We start from the raw sequence: 22738 nt of genomic DNA, 5'->3' as shown, positions 1-22738 counted from the left end.
AAATGGCCCTGATATGTCACTAGACATTAAGAAATCATGTTCATTTCAAATACTTCTATCACTGCCAACAGTAGTTGTTGTTGCAGCCCTCAACTGATGTTGACATGTTGTGTTTTGGCCTGAAGCTCCGCCCTCCATCTGTCGACCAATCACGAAGTCAGTAGTGTTTGGGTTGTCAGATCTGCTCTAGTTACCACAGCTGCAGATCTACAAATGTTCTGCTGATCCTGCAGCCAATCTGGCAACCTCGAGTCGGGGGGAGAGGGAGACACCGCTCTACAGTCATTTGAAAGTGATTGCAGTACCAGTTTGGCCACAATCTTACATACACTTCCTTTAACTCGCATAACTTTGACAGTTTGCCCTTTTGAACTATAATAGCGATTGTTCGTTTGGTGCCATGTGTTCACAACGCCAGGTGTTATCCAAGTCCGATCGAATCAGGTATTACACACAACGTTAAACAAACCAGAGGGACCCAAAGAATAGATTGGGACCCGACCGACCATTTAAAATATAGACGCGAATCGGGTCTCTGGTGCTGCATTAAGACCTCTAATACATTGTACTGATTCTTTCTGAAAACAGCCGAGCTCGTGGAGACACACACACACACACACACACACACACACACATCACGGCATTATCCCTGGATAACTCTTGATTTACTATTTATTGGTGTTGTTCACATGATATGCAATTAGGGTGTACTCACACTAGGCACGGTTTCCATGAACCGGGCCCGAGTACGATTGCCCCCCTCCCCACTCCCCCGCTGGCCTGCACTCACATAGGGTTTCAGCAGTCGTGCCGGAGCACGCTTACGTCATTATGGTGCGATACGGTCCACAGCCCTCTCACAGCCTGTTGTTAAACAGATGTGTCGCCTTAGTAGTGCGGAAATTTTCACGTAATCATGCTGCTCGTATGAGGAGGTTTGCAAGGTACCAGCTGAAGTGCAGCAAGGACTTTCCAGCTTTGATTACGGACTCCAGCACGGTTAGCGCTCACACTGCATGCGAACTGCGCCCGAGTCCAACTGAACCGTGCTCTGGCCAACCTCTTCCAAGTGGGCCAGGGCCGGCTAATCGAGCCGCGCCCGGGCACGGTTCGGAGCACTCACACTAGTCAAACGAACCGCGCTTTGGTGGTCAAACGCACTCGGGCACGGTTCAAACTGGCTAGTGTGAGTACACCCTTAGATTAGATTGAGATTATGCAATAAGAGTCTAGATCAGGCCCAAAAAGTCAAGCTTGATCATACCCGAACCCGTGCATGTTTTGTCTGAGCCCAAAACATTAACTAATTATGAGCCTGATTTAAACCCAGACATTTTTTAATACGTGGGCCGTTATAACTGACACTCAACTACAATTTCGAGTTGTTACTATAAATCCTGGAGGTGTGTTTTTGGCACATAAATACATTGTTTTAAGCTTTGTCCATGTTAATCATGAGAATGAAATCTTTAACAGTGTAATGAATAAGGCAGAATGCACGAAACGGCATTAGACCCACCACCACCCCGGCCCCCCTTAAATGGCCATTTGCATATTTATATTGTAAGATTACATGAGGTGGTCTGATCTAAATAAATGGTGCTATGAATATCTGTCTCATTGTGTCTTTCGCTCTTCTTTCCGCAGATATCATTTGAACTCCAAAGTTGACTGGAAGACCGTTCCAACTTTAAGAATGTTAAATTTCACAGCATCGTCAACAACAAAACACCTTATAAAACTGACTGACACCACCATGAAAAGAAATAAAACTTCTAAGGGAAACAATGCCTTTCCTACACCAAGAAGAGCACAATTTGTTTTATCACCCAGCTTAAAAAAAAAGAAAAAAAGAAAAGAAAAAAAAAAGAAAGAAAGAAGATTTCCTGTGGTATCAAATGAATAACTTGCATTCCCTCTCGGACCATTCTGTGTCACCCCATAATAGAAAACACAAAACACTATCATCCCATGCTTATGTATCATGTGTCTAGAAAGCAAATGTTGGAGTGTAATTGTACAAATTATTTAACTCTTATTTTTTTCTTCTTTTATTTTTGTTCCTTTTATCTGATAGTTCATCTTCTAGATCTTTTCCCCTCCTGTTGTTTCTGATTAGTAAAATCTTTTAATCCTGTTACCACATGAAAACGTCATGTAAAATGCTGAAACTACAGCAGGTTGGAAGAGCAGCTTTTTTTTTTTTTTTTGAAGATGCCAATCATGTTTTGTTATATTCATGTGCACCAAGTTGCTCTAGAAGTGGTGCCGTTTTCATGAACGTGACGCGATCACGACCACTCTTTCTAAAAACCGTAATCATGATCTGTGCATTAGTGTGAATCCTGATCCTTTGTCATTACAGAAAAAAGAAAACGCCATAAAAACGCCATATCTCTTTTTAAATACTTTGAGAGTCCGAGGTACATTTATCTACGAATGGCCGTTGTAAATATGGGTATCCGACTTGCACGCGAATGCTGCATTATATCCTAGCTAATGTTTCTTTCCAGTCTCGTCACAGCTTTGTTTGCACAATAAGAAACTTGACTAACGTTTAAAGCGTTGACTAACCAAGCACATGCCGTTAATCACATTGAATGCTAATTTTTAATGTAGAAAATGCACAAAAAAAGTACAAAAAAACTGAAAAAACAAAAAATACAATCCTGTCTTTCATTGGATTAAAAACTGTCCAAACTAACCCCTTAGCTTATCTTCTGGTCTTACGTTTATACTTTTTCCTCAGTTGCTTTTGGCTATGATTCCGATTTTTGGGATTGTTTTTGATGGTGGGAGGTTGGGAGGGGATTTTTTTTTTCCTCAGTGGTGTCGGGATCAGTGTTTGGAAAAACGAAACCTTACTCTTTTTCTTATTTTAGCCCAGTTCCAGAGAGAGAACAGAGCCCTGTCTGTGCTTGGAAATACAGTTACTACTATGTGAATGAAATGTTGTACAAATCAATGTCTGAAAATAATGATAATTCTGAAATTTTTAAGTTAAGCGTTTTATTTCATCTGCCATGAGTTAACGTAGTCGCATGCTGTAGAATTTGCTTAAACGGGCGCTGACGTCTTCAAGCCCACTTACCTCCACTGGGACGGCGAAACCGATACTGAAATTTTGACCATTGAAACGTTGACTCCAAATGTTTTAGACATGCTGTGCATACATCCTTTACTTTCACTGGCAAAGCTATGCACCTGGCCATGCTTCCTGAAATTATTCCCAAATTTTAAACGAGTTCCGAAGCGTCCCGTTTGAGATCGGAAATTACGAGAAACTCTTTTTGGCTTTTCTTTTAAATGTTTTGAAATGGCATCTGACATGGCAGAGTCTTCTGTTCTTTTTCCACTGTAAACAGATGCACTTTCTTTTTAATAGTTGTGACTTTTGTTCTTTTTTTATTGTTTTTTCCTTTCTCTGAGATAATGTACAATAATTGTGATGTATTTGTGTGTGCTGCCACCAGTAAAGATTAATTGCAGTTCAATTAAAATGGATTCCCCTTATTTTCTCTCTTCATTAATAACTGTAGATCTCAGCACTCCCTATCTCACCTTTTGTATTTAATTTCAGTCTGTCGGTGTACCACAGAAAGCTGGATGCAACATAGATACTATATTAAAATGTACTGTTATTTAAGATGTAATAAAACAAGTTTGAGATGTCTCTGATGTGCTGATGTTTTGCGACAGCAGAAATTAACAGTAATTAGAGCTTTTTGAGGTCCGTTTCGTTAGTTGACACACTATAGTCGTCTAATCCAGGAGTTCTCAAACCTGTCCTGGGGACCCCTCACCACTGCACATTTTGCATGTCTCCCTCATCAGACACCCAATTCAAATCTTAGAGTCTCTACTAATGAGCTGAGGATTTGAATCAGGTGTGTTTGATGAGGGAGACATGCAAAATGTGCAGTGGTGAGGGGGTCCCCAGGACAGGTTTGAGAACCACTGGTCTAATCGACGCTGGCTTTTACTAGAAATGAGCTCAGCTACTTGAGTTGTGTTAATCAGTTAGGAAGTTTTTATCCGTGCATTGATTTCTCACTGGAATTGAGCAAATCTTAAACGTTGTTGCCATGTTTTGCTCTCAAAGGGATGGTGCTCACCCCAAACGTTGCTAAATTCTGTTGTTTTAACACAATGTTGAGTCAAATATGGACAAACCCAAATGTTTTTAAAGGGTCATAACACAGTTTGTGCCAGTCTCATGTTAATCTATAGAGTACTGTATTTGGCACAGAAATACTCCGTCAAACATCTAATTTTTTGACATTGTGTCCCTTTTTAGCATGAGAATCATCTCGTTTAACAGTGCCAATAAGTCCGAATGCAGAGAAACGCATTAGACCGCCCTCGTTTAAAATTTAACCCAACTGCTGGGTTTGTCCATGTGTGACCCAAAATTGTGTTAAAACAACCCAACATTTCAGAGCGTATGGAAGTCAAAGGCTACCATCCGATTGCCTACATTCTTCAAAATATCTTCTTTTGTGTTCAACAGAACAGAAACCCATACAGGAGTCATTTTTGGCTGAACTATCCCTTTAAATAGTTCATCTTAGCAGTGCTATTCCTATGAAATTACTGCATTTGAACATTTTAATTTGTTGCAAAGGACCTGAACATCTATTGGCTTTTATCCAAGAACATCAAACAAAGTGTGTACTATTTAGCCCAAAAAAAGTATGTAAAGTATTAAGTGAACATAAACTATCATGGCTGTATAAACAAAAGTTGTTCCAAGGTAAACATCAGTGTTGTGTCCAACCAGAAGATCTACTGTTCTGTGTAACTGAATTATGATTGGGGCGGCAGTGGCTCAGTGGTTCATGTAGGTTGTCTACAAACCAGAAGGTTGGTGGTTCAATCCCCAGTTCCACCTGACCAAGTGTCGAAGTGTCCATGAGCAAGACACCTAACCCCAGCTGCTCCCGACGAGCTAGATGGCACCTTACATGGCTGACATCGCCGTCGGTGTATGAATGGGTGAATGTGAGGCAAAAATGTAAAGCGCTTTGGATAAAAGCGCTATATAAATGCAGTCCATTAGTTTGAGTCTCCTTTTTTGGTAGCCTTCTTAACCCAGAAGTCCTCGCACTTCACGCCGTCCAGTAACTGGAGTCTGCAGGTGTTCTTAGGAATAGGCATTTCCAAATAAAACAGCTGTTGTGGAGGCTTATCAGCTTAGCGGGAAAATGAAGATGGATTTATGGATGGTTTCATATACTGCATTATTAGCCCCTTTAATCAGAGTTTGAGCCTTGATGTTGGCATAAATTCACCCTTGGCCCGCCCATTCGTCCCAATGCTGGCTTCATATTATCAGGTGAAGGTTTCTAAGTGTTTGGTCTTTTGAGTGTTTAATTCCAGTTAAAGGGATAGTTCACCGAAAAATGAAAATTAGCCCATGATTTACTCTCACTCAAGTCATCCTAGGTGTGTATGACATTAAATACAATCTGAGTTGTATTTAAAGTCCTGGCCCTCCACGCTTTATAATAGCAGTGAAGTGTTGTCTCGCTTATGAAGTCCATAAAAGTGCATCTATCCATCATATAACTGCTCCACACAGCTCCAGAGGGTTAATAAAGTCCTTCTGAAGCAAAGTGGCACATTTGTGCAAGAAAAATATCCATATTTAAAATCTAAAATACCTATCTTCTGGCGGATTGCTGTACACATCGATTCACGGTGTAAGAGAAACTCTTGACGCATGTGTATTGACAAACACAGAAGATAGCGCAAAACAAAACACCGGTCATGAATTAGAGTCTAAAACGAGAATTTTGAAAGGGAAATGGCAGAGGATTTCGATATAGTAGAAGGGCTTGAGTTTGTAGCTTAGCACTACACAAAAAGCTTCAGATGCTCCTGGACATCGCATCAGGGCTCACTCTTTCAACGTGAAGTCGAATTGCGTATGTCTTTCTGCCAGAAGTTATTATAATCTATAGTTTTAAATATGGATATTTTTCTGACACAAACATGCCACTTCGCTTCAGAAGGCCTTTATTAACTCCCCAATTAAACTAACATTTGTGACACAGTCACTCACGCTAGCCACTTTTTCAGGTTATGTTTTATTGTAGTCTTCTCAAAAGGCATCTGTTATAATCTTGTGGGATTTCAAGTCATGTCAACATGAGAGGAGAGATGAGGGTGAAATGTAAATTGCGGTGATTGGCTTCACGGGCGGGGATGCTTCATTCACGAGAGAGATTTCAGATGTTAATTTCTTTTGTTTTCTCAGAGTCACCCTCTCTTCCAGTTTCTCCAGTCTAACGGTTAGTTCACCCAAAAATATAAATTCTGTCATTAATACAGCAGTTTAATGAACACTTTCAAGGTCCAGAAAGGAAGTAAAGACATCGTTAAAATACTCCGTGTGACTCCAGTGGTTTGGCCATAAAGGGTAAGTTCACCACGAGAATAGTTTTTGTCTGCAAAAAATGAAATAACGACTTATATGGTGATGGGCCAATTTCAAAACAAAGATTCGAACGGTTATGAATCAGTGAATCGATTCATGATTCATAACTGTTCGAATCTTTGTTTTGAAATCGGCCATCACTATACAAGTCGTTATTTAGTTTTTTTGCGCACAAAATCTTCTCCCCGCTTCCTAAAATGATTGTAGAGCCGCTGTAGTGAGATGGGCTTTGTAACGACGTCTTTAGTGTCTTTATGGGTCTTGAGAGAGGAAATGACATTGGTGTCAATGAAGGCCTTTCTGAGCCATCGGATTTCAACACTAATATCTTCATCTGTGTGTGAAGATGAACAGAGGTCTGACGGCTGTCCAACGACATGAGGGTGAGGAATTAATGACAGAATTTTCATTTTTGGGTGAACTAACCCTTTAATGTTAAGAAGCGATGAGAATACTTAAATGCGCAAAAAACGATTTATTCATGTCTGTGTCAGTCTCCTATGCTGTTGACGTAGTAAACACAGTACTACGGCTTGGCCTCATCTTCTTCAGGAAAAGCAGATGATGTGTTCATTTGCTCATTAATGCACAGATCTAACGCGACAGCAACATAAAAGCATGCGGACACGGTCAAAAGTTCAGGTATTTTTGAAACCGAACACGAGTTAGATCTAATTGCAGCATGATGCTATCATATTCAACATGAACCGTATGTGTCTCAATGCTGTGTGTGTGTGTGTTTCTAGTGCTTTTACTATTGAGCAAAAGCATACCACCCAGAGAAGGGCTTTTGGTGGTCGAGAATATTCAGATGAGTTTCTTTTTGATATGAAATGAGACTCCACCAGATATCTGTTTCTTCTTTCTTCTGTTTTGCTTTCTCCAAAGGAAGGGATTTTAGTCCAATTACACCGTATCTTACAGATCTATTCCTGTTTCGTAGCAAAAGTATGTAGGCCAAACCATGTCTGGAAGACACTTCCTTTGGAAACAAATGAGTTTACAAGATGCTCTTAGAAATCAAATAGAAGCTGATTACTTCCTGTATACATTGAGTTAAATTGGCACACATTGCCAATTCAAAAACAAACAGGGACACGGTCGGCATTATTCTACGAATGAAGTTTCAAATGGTAGTATTTCAGATCTCCTAACGAGGAAAAAATGCTATATAATAAAGTAGCAAGTACACAATATTCCACATTGCTAATGCCGCCTTCATGTGGTATTGTAAATTTAATAATTCCCACTTCAGAAGTCGTGATTACGAGCTTGTTTGCATTCAAGTCCTATTTATTAGGAAAACAGTCTTTATATGTAGTGTGCAGAGGTGGACAAAGTACACAACTCTATTACTTGAGTAAAAGTAAAAAGTACTACTGGTCAAATATTACTCCGCTACAAGTGAAAGTTGTAAAAACAGATTTTTACTCAAGTAAAAGTACTGAAGTATTTGTTTTCAAAAGTACTTAAGTATCAAAGAAATTTTCTTTTTTTATGTCACCGCATTATTGTATTATTGTTGTATAAATGCACATTATGTCATCATGGTTTAAGCCAGTCAGTGACGCTCCATCTGACACACTAGCATACGACTAACTTAAACTCATTTAAATACTTGTAGAAAAGTTATAAAGCTCTTTATAAAGCTGCTGTCACTTTAAGAACGAATGCACGGATCCAATACACTGATACACATCTGATATTCTCCCAACTTTCCTCTTCTCTTTCTCCCAGATGTTTATATGTTTAATATTTTATAAGACATACACAAAGTGTATGTCAACTAAACTAATCTTGATTTTGTTTAAACTGAAACATACTTTCAAAGTATGGCTATGGGTGCACACACTTGTGCCTATGAAGCGTCTTCTTCCATTTTGCTATGAACTGATCAGTGTTCAAAAAAAGTTGGGAAAATGTGTATGACCCTATAAGAGTGATTCCTGACAGACTGTCTGAAACAACAACACCAAAAAAACCTTTTAAGATGGAAAAAATCATCCTCCGACTTTCAGATCTGCTACAGAAACGACTTTCGACCTTGATAGAAATGTAGTGGAGTAAAAAGTACGATATTTGTCTTTCAAATGTAGTAAAGTAAAAGTATCCAGAAAAAATAATACTCCAGTAAAGTACAGATACTCAAAAAGTGTACTTAAGTACAGTACTCAAGTAAATGGGCTTAGTTACTGTCCACCTCTGGTAGTGTGTGTCACATGCACTGACAACCATTAAGGGGAGACCGGGTATAGTTGTAACACTATCAATTCCACGAATCACGGATAAGATAGGAGTCACATGACAGTTTTAGTTTCCTCAGGCTTCCTTTACGATCCCACACTGAGGTTTTCCCGTCTGTGTTGCTATCGCTCCTGAAGCTACAGCAGAAGATCGAACTCGGAGGTTTAAAGTAATAAGATAATGTTTTGTTTAGTACTTCTACCGTTGTAGATAATGTTGTATGAGTTATACACTCTAAAAAATGCTGGGTTAAAAACAACCCAAGTTGGGTTGAAAATGCACTGACCCAACAATTGAGTTGTTTTAACCCAATGGTTGAGTTGTTTTAACCCAGTGGTTGAGTTGTTTTAACCCAGTGGTTGAGTTGTTTTAACCCAGTGGTTGAGTTGTTTTAACCCAATGGTTGAGTTGTTTTAACCCAGTGGTTGAGTTGTTTTAACCCAATGGTTGAGTTGTTTTAACCCAATGGTTGAGTTGTTTTAACCCAATGGTTGAGTTGTTTTAACCCAGTGGTTGAGTTGTTTTAACCCAATGGTTGAGTTGTTTTAACCCAATGGTTGAGTTGTTTTAACCCAGTGGTTGAGTTGTTTTAACCCAGTGGTTGGGTTAAATGTTGCTTAAGACAACCCAATTGCTGGGTAAGAACAACTCAACCATTGGGTTAAAACAACCCAATTGTTGGGTCGGTGCATTTTCAACCCAACTTGGGTTGTTTTTAACCCAGCATTTTTTAGAGTGTATCAGGTAAAGGTGTGGTTTCTCTAGTAAAATGGTATACAGCTTGCTAAACAATGGGTGACAGTGGTGGGGTAAATTGTAACACATTTTGACGCAACCATCCACTTAGATACAACTAAGAACATTTTTGTGGTTTTAATAATTCTATATAATGCCTGTGTTTATGTTAATTTGCACTCTCTCTCACACACACCCATATGAATGTGTACATGTACAGACATGCACAAACAAACGCACACAATATGCACAAACGCACACAATATGCACAAACGCACACAATATGCACATACAATCCCCCTATTCACACGGATTTCAGTGTTGCAGCCATTCATTTAAAATAAAACTGTTGTTGTGGCATATCACTAGGAGTACCCTTAGTTCTTGAGCATTTTGTCTACCTGTGTATGTTACGACCATAACAAAGTATTTAGTTAGTATTTGTCGTCATCTCACAAAGTCTGTGATGTAGTTTAAATTGTTCCCATTTGTAGTAGACAAAAGTAGTATTAGTAAAAGTTTCAGACATGTTGCTAGAAAAAGAAGAAAAAAGTGTTAACCATAAACATTTAACGCTATCCAGACACTCCGCTTTCTGCCGAAATGCAGCCTATTTTCACTTCCCTCTTCAAGTGATTACTCATATATGTGGACTACTTTAATGATCAAGACAAGACGATCAAGCTGGTTTGGGGAAGAGCCCCACCATGTTTAAAGTTTATGTGACGCCTATCTTGGGAATTTGGGTATCAAAATAATTTCCAAACTTCCCAGTGGTAAGAACGACATCAGAGGACGTTCATGTGCAATTATTTTCACCTGGGAAACTTGTATTTACGATCACTCCTATAGCACGTGAAGGCCGCATAAGCCCAGTGTCTGGTTGGAACAGTGCTTCAGGAACTTACTTAAACAAGTCGAAATGACTAAATGACAACCAATCATTTAGCTTTTTGACTTTATTGAAACGGACTTCATAAATTACCTTCTTGCACATAGTGCTTTACAAAGAGATTTTCACAAGCAGTTTTCCAAACAGAAATTAAACTAACAATAAAGAAGATACAAAAAAAAAGACATAAGACATTGAATATACAGACAAAAAAGTACATAAGTACAGTGGTAAAACTTCTTTAGGATGCCTTCATGAGGTGGTTCTGATAATACTGGCCTAGTGCAACAAGCTCAAATAAATGTAAAACGTTATTTACAATGTATAATGTGTATATGACTGATTAACCGTGTTGATATTTAGAAGCAAATCCCAGTAAAAATCCTGCTAGTATTAAATCATATTGACCACAGTTACAGTGAGCCAACTCCTGTCCCACCTCTCAAATGGGGTTGTAAGTGTTATTTTTGTCACAGAATGTTTCTTTGAAGTCTTTTTTGTAATTTGTACAATCTATTGATGTGATTAAACATTTCTGATATGCAGATAAATGTTTCCAAAACCGCAATCAGCAGAAGAAGAAGAAAATACTCCTTTCTGCTTCCCAGAAATCTTGACTCAAATGCTTTCTTCCTAACTTAAGAGAGTCCATAAAAAGAGAAACTTATCAGAGTAAAAAAGACACCATAGATTGGGTACACTTTGAAAAATATATTGTTAGTTTAACTTAAAAAATAACCAACCTGGTTGCCTTAAAATGTCGAGTTCATTGTAACTACATTCTGAAGGCGGTTGATTTAATCAACAGAAACTCAAAATATTATTGTATCTAAACCACATACATTAAAAAATGTTGTGATAAATCATGCAAAAATCATGCACAAATGTTCCAATTTGTTATCACAAATAAAACACACAATAACACAGTATGCACACAAAATATTTCAGTAACATTTGAATAAAGGGTTATCATCAGTTCTCAAAAATGGACATGATTTTCAATATCTGAATTATCAATTACTGAATTGATTCGTTATCACAACTTTGTATCAGCTTAGATAATTAATGTTGTTCAGATAACATATTTTAAAGTTCTGTTTATTTATTAAAATGTATTTAAAGCAACCAGGCAACCTTTTAAATATTTTATACAGTGTAATTTAGTCTTTGAAGAGGATGTCTTCCTTTTGATTACATTGTTTAAGACATTTTGAGACATTTTAGCTTTGTTTAGCAAGAGTAGATTTCTAGTAGAGGCGTGTGAGATTGCTAGCTATCTGATAAGAAGAAGATTCAACGTCTAATTTCTATCTAGGGGATACAATTGAGACGTTTAATCAGTTGTGTTTTTCATCCTGTGAGGAACAATCATTTCCGTGCCTTACATAATGTCTTCTTGTAACAATGAAAAGTATTTAACTATCAAATATCTCCTCAAACAGACTCTACTGGTTTGTGATGACACTGAATATACAAATGAAAGTTCTTGGTAACACTTTACTTTAAAGTGTCCTTCCTTGTTACAATGTTCAGTGTGAATGCTACATAATTACATGCAAATAAGTCTAAGTAAATGTGGTTAACTAATATTACATAGTACTTAAATCATATATAATTACACTATGAAAAAAGATGCCTTGTAATAAAGTGTAACCAACTTCTTCACTGCCATTCAGATGGAGAGACCTCAAATGATGAACATTTTCATTTTTGGGTGAACTATCCCTTTAATCAACTTTTTATGTATTTATTTATTTATACTAAAAATGGTAAGTAAGGGCAGGCAGAATATGTATGTAAGGCTTCTGTGACTAGCAGAAAGGAGCGCTGATGGATGGACTGAGTTTAGTGAGAGATGAACAAGGTTATTGTTGGCGCAGCTTGAGTGCGGTAAAAATCCAGCATCAATATTTTATTAAGGGGAGTCGGTGCTGTTTTTAGTACACAGTACTATTGTTTAAATCATGCTCTTAACAACTGTTTTTCTTTTTTTACAGTTCGATGGTTCAGTCCATCAAACCTTCGCATTGAAGAAAAGGTTCTTTGGATTATTACAATGTTCTTTACACTGACAGGAAAAAAAAATTGTTCAAACTAAAAATGTAATTCTGTCATCATTTACTCACCCTGATGAGACTTTTGTTCATTTCCAGGATGAACACAAATGAAGATCTTTTTGATGAAATCTGAGAGATTGCCCTTAATTGACAGCACATACTGACACTTTGTACAAAAATGAAGATCTTTTTGATAAAATCTGAGAGATTTGATGGTCTGAGGTTCATTCTGGTGTTAGACATTACGTTTGAGATTCTCAAGAACCAAAGAGATTTGTTCTTGTTTGTGCCTTTGTTGGTCATCAAGCCGGTTCAGTTGAATTTTTTATGTCCGCCGATCAATGTTTATATGTAAATAAAATATGTTCAGAAATTTTGGAGTAAACCGCTCAGTTCATATGGATTAGTTTTATGAACTTTTTAAAGTCTCAGGGCCCTATTTTAACGATCTGAAACGCAAGTGTCAAAGCGCAAGTAACTTTGTGGGCGGGTCTCAGCGCTGTTGCTATTTTCCCGGCGGGATAAATGGCTCTTGCGCCCGACGCAAATCTAAAATGTGTTGGTCTGAAGTAGCTTCATTATTCATAGGTGTGGTTTGGGCGTAACGTGAATAAACCAATCAGAGCGGCATCCAACATTCCCTTTAAAAGCAGCTGCGCAAGTTCCATTATGGGTCGCTATTATGGCGTTAAACAGTTTTTTCAGTTTTTCAGTCGATTTTTTCAGATGTCCTTATATACATATATGTCTTGCCACTATTGGGCAAATAGGTCTGATCCTTAATTACTACAATTAGCCTGAATAATTTGTAAGCTAGATTTATGCCTATTTTTTCACATCTTCGTGGCACACCACAATGATTTCCGTCATCTCACGTGTTAATATTTGTTTTAGTGTAACAATTTATGATTTGCAAAAATAACTGTTGCATCTGTGTAGATTTCATGAGCAAAGTGTATGCGCGTTGTGCACGCTATACATTATGGTCAAGCATGCGCCCTTAAAATAGCATAATGAACAACGCGCAACGCGCCGCTGACTTTAGACTAGGTTTTTTCTGGTCAGTGGCGCAATTGTTTAATGGAACAGCAAAATAGCCCCAGGGATTGTTTGCGCCGGAACACGCCTCCTTTTTTGCACTGAACCGCCCAGGGAGCGCAAGTTCATTCACTAGTTTAGCGACGTGCTTCTGTGGAGGGAAAAGAACGCTTTGTGCGGGTGTAAAATAGGAATGACACATGCGGCGGTGTACAAAGTCAATTGCGCTGGGTGCAAGATAGGGCCCTCAAAGTGATAGTTGCATAGCTGTCAATGGAGGGACAGAAATCTCTCGGATTTCATTAAAAAGATCTTCATTTGTGTTTTCCGAAGGTGAATGAAAGTCTTACGGGTTTGGAACAACATGAGAGTGAGTATTTCATTTTTAGGTGAACTAACCCCCCTTTTGGGACCTTCATGACTGGAGTGTACCTGGATGAATTAAACAAGAACATGCATGCCCAGGATGCAGTTTACCCCAATGTTCCTGTAGCTCAAACAGCAGCACATACTGCTTGCAATACCAACGTCATTGGTTTGATTCCCAAGGAATGCATGAACCTGCAATATCCATTCCTTGAATTTGATGTAAGTTGCTTGGGATAAAAGCAAAGCATCTGCCAAATGCATAAACAGTCAACATAAGACCCATTCTTGAGGTTGTGTGAGCTTCACTTACACTTATCTAATGCCCAACATCTTTAGTCTCACAGTTGAGAAGTGAAAGGGAAAAAAAAGGAAACGCTTTGAGTTCGCTTATTCAAGACAACAATGGAGACGTCTATTCTTTACCCTCCTCTGTTCTTTTCAAAAGCAAATCATTATAGACGTTCCTTTGTCGGTCATCAATGCTTTTCTGCAGAGTCGGAAAGTTTGTATTGTTTTCCAGGCTCGCAGCCATCAGGCTACTTTTGCTTATGGCCTGACTGGATTGGTTTTGGGAGCATGGCAGAGTCTTGGCGTAGGCTACGGTAGTGAAGCTTTCGCTTCTCATCTTCTGATTGGCTTCGGATTGGCTCCGGTGTCGGAAAGATGAGTAGAAACTACTCTGATAGACCGAATTAAACCTCCGACCTGACGCTTTACGGATAGTTGTGCGAAAGGTTTCTCCCGCGAAATAGTAAAGCAAGGGATTGAAGCAACTGTTGGATGACGCCGTGCACAGCGAGATGACCAGAACTTTTAGGATGTACTCTCTGAAATGGCAGTCCTGCTTTGAAACAACCGCATGAAGATGTATTGTGCGGACGATGTGGTATGGTAGGAAGCACACCAGGAACGTGCTCAGGACAACTGCGATCAAATAAAAAGAGCGTCGACGGTCGTGCCTACTTCGATTAATCAATTTACGTCCTTTGATGAGTTTGTAGTTGATGCAGCCGTAGCAGACGAGAATTGTAATAAACGGAACGACAAATCCAAACAAAACCCCTACATAGTTCAGGACAAATATGCGCTGCCATGACGTGATGTTCGCAGGTTCGAAGCAGCGTAACTTTCCGTCTCGTTCTAAAGTACCTGACATGAAGAACGGCGTTGATAAGAAGGCCACAAATATCCAGATCCCAAGGCACGATAGACTGGCTCGCCGCACCGTGACCAGTGTCTTATGGCGCATGGGATGAACCACAGCGATGTACCGTAGCACACTAAGGCCAGTAAGAAACAATACACTTGTGTACAGGTTCAGGTAAAATGAAAATACACACCAGCGGCAAAACCAGTCTGGGAAGACCCATTGAGCGCCCTTAAAGTAGTAGACCAGGCGGAAGGGCAATGTCAAGCAAAAGCCAGCGTCTGAAATGGCCAAGTTAATCATAAAAACAGTGCTGGCGGTCTTATTTGTGTAACGCAGGAACACAATCAAAGCCATGAAGTTGCTGATGAATCCAATCGGGAAGACAACACTGTACGTGACGGTGTATGCCAAATATTTGAAGTCTTCGCTGTCCCCACATGTCTGGTTGATTTGTTCTTGGGTGGCGTTGGCTGTTGTGTTCGATGTAAACATGGGAGCTGGAGACACAAAGATTATTAGCAAGAAATTAAACCATTGTGTTGAGATCAGAAAAAGCACAGTCACGATAGGCTTTAAAGGATTAGTTCACTTTTAAAAGGAAACTCACCCCATGATTTACTCAAGCCATTCTAGGTATGACTTTCTTCTTTCTGATGAACACAATCAGAGTTATATTAATAAATATCCTAACGCTTCTAAGCTTTATAATGTCAGTGATGGGGTCCATTGAGTCTGAAGCTCAAAAAAGCACTTTTATAGTGGATGGATGCACTTTTTTGAGCTTCAAACTCAATGGACACCATCACTCCCATTATTGGAAGCATCAGGACATTAATTTAACTCTGTTTTAATCTGAAAGAAGAAGTCATATACACCTAGGATGACTTGAGGGTGAGTAAATCATGGGCAAATTCATTTTAAAGTGAACTAATCCTTGAAGCATGCAAAATGATCCATACTGTTTTTTACTAGTTATTAAAAAATAAAATAAAACAGTTCTAAAATGTTGAAATCTAACAAACTTTATCGAGCCAAGATGTCATTCTGTACTGGTCAAGCATCTTTTGGCTATGCACTCAACTTCAGCTCAACTACAGCAACTTTTCATAAAAACTCTTTGCATGTGTTTGCGATTTTACTCTGAATGGGTGTGTGTCTGTGTGGCCGCACCAAAAACACTAAGCATGCTGATAATATGATAAAGAAATGGCATTAATCAATGAGAAAACGAAGACATTGCTCAACTAAACCAGGAAACAGATGCTTTTATTTAATACACAGGTTTAAAAACTCCCCTGGTTCAGGTTAAAAATTGATATTGCCATGGATATACAGACAGCTTTACCGCTTTACTTCCTCTAAAACTTTTTAAACAAAACATTTCTAGTCTTTCTAGTATCATTTTTTAGCATAGAATTTTATATATATATATATATTAGTTTATATTAATATTTGTATTTAATCATTTTTTATTTATAAAGGTGAAAAATAACTAGGACATGACATAAAATTGCAGCATAACATACACACACACACACACACTCACGTTTGTTTTTATGAAATGTGGGGACATTCCATAGGCGTAATGGTTTTTATACTGTACAAACCGTATTTTCTATCCCTACACTACCCCTGCCCCTAAACCTACCCTTCACGCACACACACACACACACACTGCCCCTAAACCTACCCATCACAGGAAACATTCTGCATTTTTACTTTCTCATAAAAACTCCTCCTGTGTGATTTATAAGCCTTTTGAAAAGTGGGGCCATGGGTAATGTCCTCATATTTCACACTCTCCTGTAATACCGGTGTCATACCCATGGCATTATACACATTTGTGTCCTCATATGTCACAAAAACATGCCCACACACACACAAACAAGTATGTAAATATATAATGTAATACGCAATGTTATGTCTTGTCCTTGTTCTTTTTGAACTACCCAAATGTCGTTATTTTATCAAGAAGTCTGTTTTCCATTAATCCCATACATAGTTCATATGCAAACTTTATGCAAAAGATTATTCAGTGAGTGAGATGAAAACAGTTGCAAACTAACAATATTCAAATGACAGCTGTAGCTAAACATAGACACCTGAAAAACAAAACATGAACCGTTTTTCAGCAGAAAGTAAACCCTGTTAATTATTAATATCATTAAACCGATGTTTTAGAAGTAACTGAACAGGTGGATCTGGTTATGCTATTGTAAATGTACTGGACTAATACACTTAAGCTGACTTTCACTGGAATAACTCATGCAACAAGTTTGCCAACAAATCTTACAAAAGGTTACCTTATTTTTATACAAGTCATGGTAATTCCTAACAAACAAAAAAAAGTACTGTGAAGATACCATGGAGCGGATATGGTTTTAGATGATGATACTTCAGTTCAGAATACAATGGTACTGAAATAGTATTTAATGTTACTTGAAGGCACTGCATGCCAAAGTATGTCAACAATATATATACAATTACAAAACGGTACTAATAAATACTATGGACATCCCATTAAGTAGCATGTAAATAGGCCAACCATTGCTAAATTAATTTCAGAACAATTTTTTTCCAGTCATCTCATTGGAAAAGTGTCCCAATCAACATGAATTAATCTCTATATAGGCTAATGCATCATTGACATTTAAATGCTAAACTCTATGTGACTCATAAATGGCTGTAAGTTACTTTTACTCACCTGTCATTCTCTTTTCACCATCATCCTCCTCATCATCAGCGAACTGAGTTAAGATTTTTATTATTAGCGCCTTATACAAGAAAATGCCGAAATGTTCCTCTTTCGGCAGTTTCAAGAGTCAGCTTTCTTTATGATGTTCATGAAGAGTGCCGTCTGTAGGCTAGTGGTGTCTAATCCGCAGTATCATTCGTTATGCCCGAAGTACACCAGACTCTCCAATAGTTGTCCCTTTGGCAATTAAAAAGAGATGTCCCATCATGTCCGACGTACTCGCAAACGAATCCTTCTTTTGAATCACTCGCTCTCAATGATTCATACGAACCGATTCACTGTAGACACTGCACAGCATTTGACGCGATCTGGATATTTTCAATCGAAAGCATGGTGGCATACTGCATGATTTAATAAACGTAAACTTTGACTTAGGGGACACTTTTGAATAGCGATTCAAAATAACCAGCGAAACCGTTTTATTGGGGAATTCAAACGAATCGATTCCCTAAATTGAATCAGACTTCAGAAACTTCCTAAATAATTCCGGAGAAACCACACCTACAGGTGTGTGTGTGTGTGTGTGTGTGTGTGTGTGTGTGTGTGTGTGTGTGTGTGTGTGTGTGTGTGTGTGTGTGTGTGTGTGTGTGTGTGTGTCTTGGGTAGTTTCTCTGAGCAGATGTGGGTAGGAATCCTAATTGCGTAATTCCCTTTCACTGAGATATTCCTGAGATAGGCTAAGTGACAACACATGTTTTAGATGTTCAAAAAAAATAAAAAAGTATTGGTATTTTTGTAAACAAATTCCGATAGGCTAAAGCCTACCATGTAGGTAATGGAACAGTCTTATTTCTAAATATATTTTCTAAAAATGTATATTCCCTTCATAACAAGTTGTGTCAACTCCATCAGACACACTAAAAACATGCTAATTTAATTTAAATTTAGCTTACGTTTTTCACTTTACTAAAGAATACCATAATATGTTTAGATATTTATGAAACATGCTAAATTCACCTCTGAAAGCAATGTTACAGCCAGTTATTCTGCTTTGAAATGTGCGTTCCGTGTCGGAAAGTCTGTTTTTGTTTTGAGTTGGTTTTGGTCCAATTGCAGCGAGCCTATGGGTGCCAGCAAAGGTCAGAGATAGCAAAATGTACCCGACCTAAAAAGCCTCAGAATCCATCTAAAAATTAACGAGGGCTAAAACCTAAAACCCGAGTAAATAAACTCATCAACTTACAATGCGCTTTCATTGACAACCTGCGTGAGCCTGAGGAGAAGGGGCGGGGCAAACAACGCTCTCGATAGTTTGAATTTGGACTGCTGTACCCATGTCAGCCACTAGGCATACCCCTGCATACCGCACCTTAATCTCCAAAAAACAGCATAAAGTCTTAAGTTATGTAATATTGATACATACTGTTCAGTAGGTCTAAACGTCATAAAATACATTCTCTATTTTGTTTGTTTGTTTGTTTGTTTGTTTTCACGCTAGGCTATTATGAACAACCTAAATTCTACCCTACTTTTAATATTTAACATATATCACCAATGTTCTTAGGTAATTAAGATATACTGTCATGTATTTTCAATGTTGTTTTAAAATGTTTACACTGTTAATTGAAAAAGAATAAGACATTTCTTTCAAAATTAACTAAAACCTTCACCTGATAGCTGTTAAAGGGTCACATAACACACAGTTTGTCTCATGTTTATATTGAGGACCTATAGGCCTATTGTTGATCCTTCATATCCCCATAGAGTCTTTATTTTATCATATTTATAAAATATAGACAGATACACTGTAACGATTCTTTCTGAAAACAGCCAAGCTCATGGAGGCAGAGCTAAAGACACACACACACACACACACACACACACACACACACACACACACACACACACACACACACTTACACTCCGATTGCCAACAAAACACACACATTTGATCCAGTTTCACTCTCCGCCTGCGGTTTCCACTCATTACCGGGAACACACACACACACACACACACACACACAGAACTCCAGAAACACAAACTGCATCCACTGTTCCCTTAACGCTGGGTTATTTGGGAAGCTAAAAAAGGGGATCTTTCCTTCACACCAGAAACACACATACACACACACACACTTCTTTAGTGACATTGTTGATCTTGTGTCTAAAAACACAACACCAGCACTGCCGACGGCTCCCGTAACCGAACTAAGCTTGATGATGGACGCGCTTTTGCTCTCGCTCTGGTGATGTGTGTGTGTGCGTGCACGTGCGTGTGTGCGTGTGTTTGCGCGTGTGCTAATCCGGGAGAAGTGGCCATACCAGCAATTTAACCCTTATAACATCATACAGGACCATACTAAAAAAAAAAAACGTTCCAAGATGGTATGAATCCTGAAGGAGTGTATTTGGCACATAAATACTCTGTCATACGTCCAACTTGGTTTTTGAACCATTTACCTTTGAATACTGATGGTGTTGACAAATACACATAATACAATCATGAAACAGCATTAGAACAATTATATGCAGAAACATATGACATAACATTATAAAGACTTTTTGAGAGCTTTTGTCAACCAACATAAAACCTGATGGAGTTGACAAAATTTAAATAAATAAAAATGTCCTGAGTATACACGTTTCTTTTAGATGCAACTTTTATTTTGTCGATATTCTTATTTTTTAACATAAATAGTTCTTTTGTGTTTAGGACATGTTTTGTCCCTTATCTCAAGAATCACGGTACTACATCATCACATAGGCTATAAGGAAATCATTTATCTTAAACACTTATCTTCATAAATATGGTCAGACTAAAAATAGTTCAGACCATTTTTTGCTAGTGTGTGCAGAACACTATGGTAAGTGTTCAGTTTTGCTGAAGTGTTTTTTCTTTAATTGCTAATTTGACCTTTGACACCACAGACTGAACAAAATGAAGCATCATTGGTTGAGCTAAACTGGTCTAATTGTGTAGTAAAATCTAACAGCTGATTGGTGGATTGTGATCCATTACATCCCTCTCTATCAATAGTATCAAGATGAGGTCAGCACGTTTGAAAATATAGTGAATAAACTATTATAATGTGAGAAAATGTTGAAGGTGTCTGAATACATTTTGGTTTGGCTGTATACGGTATTTGTTAAATATATATACATAATATACATGCATTATGAATGATCAGTTTTTCTTTTTTGGTCAAAAATGATTAGGCTATTAAGTAAAGATCATGTTTTATGAAGATATTTTGTAAATTTTAGTTTTTACTTTAAAGGTAATTTTCTCAGTATTTAGATTTTTTTTGCACCTTCAGATTTAATAGTTGTATCTCAGCCAACTATTGCCCTTACAAAGCTTATTTATACAGCTTTTAAATGATGTATACATTTACATTTTAAAAAATTGACCCTTATGACTCGTTTTGTGGGGTATACACACACATGGTATTTAAATAATCTTGATAATAAATGAAAACAAACAACCACCGGCTTACGTCATAACATAAATTGTTCTCTGATGGCTCATCTGTGAATCAGTCTAAGAGTGAGAATATGACTTATACACCAATTATGATTCAGTCGGGAATACAGGTTAAACAGGTTGTTAGATAATTATATTTAGCAAATAAGCCTCAGAGAAAATTACAAAACATTTTTCACAAAGATGACAAAAAATATTTTTAACGGTTGGTTCCAAAGAAGGTCGCGTACTGATTTCCCAGGCTGAAGGGATCTCAAGATCTCTTTATAGACTCTTAAATGTGTGCCGCAGGCCCGCAGATGACAACCTTTTATTTGAATTATCTGGAGAGGCAAGATCAGAAGAACAACTGAATGCTTTTGACTCTATTAATAATATATTTTTTTTAATATTATCTTTGTGAGAACAATTTCCCATGGTTCTTTATCCTACAAAATAATCTTTAAAACATGTGGTGGTCTTGAATTTTAAATGGACTAAACTCATCATGAAGTAGTCTAATTTTCACAAACAAGTTTTGGATGTGTGGAAATTGGTCTAAAAATGATTTTTTCCCCTCCTCCTTCCTGTGTTATTTGTAATAATCAATATATATTATCGAAAAACAAGACTTTGATTGGTTTAATAAAGGTTTTTAATTTAAATTTTAAATTAAAAATTTCCCGAAACTACTTTACCTTATCAAACACAAAAAGAGGCCTTTCCATTGAAGATTAAAAAAAAATCTTAACTAAAGAAAAAAGCATTTCCCAGTGGTGAAGTGGAAACAGGATTATTCATTCCCTTTGTTTTCAGTGTCAGATATAAAAATTCCCATGTAATAAAGTCAAAGAAACTGACCTTAAAATAGTAAGCTGTAATGATTTTATTAGTAAGTTTAAATAAGTTTTTTGCTGTTTTTGTAAAGAAGAAACAGAAACAATCTTGCATTTATTTTCAGGTGTAATACCAATTAATTTGAGAAAGTTTCTGATTCTTTTTGAGATGTTTTACAAGTTTTTCACTGTAGCTGATATAATGGTTTTTCTTGTTTATGGATTGTGATACAGGTTTACTGGAAATGGATAATATAATTAAAATTCATGGGAAATATCACATAAAGCAAAAAAAATAATAAATAATGGTGAATTATTTCCTCTGATTTAAAGGTTTCAAACGACTCTGTGACTTACAGATCAACCGTAAAGCTGTTAAGACAAGATGTATGATTGATTTTTAATACAAGATGTAGATTTTTTGGTCTTGTTTGTTTTTCGTATGACTGCGATGATGTATTCCCTTAAAAAATGCTGGGTTAAAAACAACCTAAATTGGGTTGAAAACAGACCAACCTTGCATTTGAGTTGTTTTAACCCAGCGGTTGGGTTAAATGTTTGCCCAATGTGCTGGGTAGTTTTATATAACTCATCTTTTGTTTAAAAATTACCATATTGCTTCATTAAAATGAAGCCAAATATGTTGGAAATGAATGTTTATGTTTAATAAATGAAGTTTAATGAATAACAATTAAACAATAAACATTTCTTAAATTGATTATAATAATTGTTCATATTAGTCTAATTTTTAATTTCCAACCTGGGTTAATTTTAAGCAAGCCATCATTTTTTTAACCAATGGTTGGGTTAAATAAAACTA

General features: G+C 37.4%; 2 protein-coding genes across 3 annotated transcripts in view; one reads left to right on the top strand and one right to left on the bottom strand.

Moving 5' to 3' along the window:
- Positions 1–3673, top strand: part of gnb1b (guanine nucleotide binding protein (G protein), beta polypeptide 1b) — a 45699-nt gene extending 42026 nt beyond the window's left edge. For both annotated transcript variants that reach the window (XM_067460451.1, XM_067460450.1), the window contains exon 11: positions 1648–3673. The gene's annotated coding sequence lies outside the window, so the exon portion shown is untranslated. The remainder of the gene's footprint in view (positions 1–1647) is intronic.
- A 6222-nt stretch (positions 3674–9895) lies between these two features.
- Positions 9896–17851, bottom strand: cysltr3 (cysteinyl leukotriene receptor 3). Its single transcript, XM_067458558.1, has 2 exons — positions 17629–17851; positions 9896–15421 (listed from the first exon to the last, which is right to left on the bottom strand). The coding sequence occupies exons 1-2, from the start codon at positions 17633–17635 to the stop codon at positions 14187–14189; spliced, it is 1242 nt and encodes a 413-aa protein (XP_067314659.1). The 5' UTR covers positions 17636–17851; the 3' UTR covers positions 9896–14186.
- Between the last annotated feature and the right edge of the window lie 4887 nt (positions 17852–22738).

This window comes from Pseudorasbora parva, chromosome 12 (genome assembly GCF_024679245.1).
Source record: "Pseudorasbora parva isolate DD20220531a chromosome 12, ASM2467924v1, whole genome shotgun sequence".
Lineage (NCBI taxonomy): Eukaryota > Metazoa > Chordata > Actinopteri > Cypriniformes > Gobionidae > Pseudorasbora > Pseudorasbora parva.
Note: the sequence above shows the minus strand (reverse complement) of the source record. Positions and strands in the feature narration are given on the sequence as shown.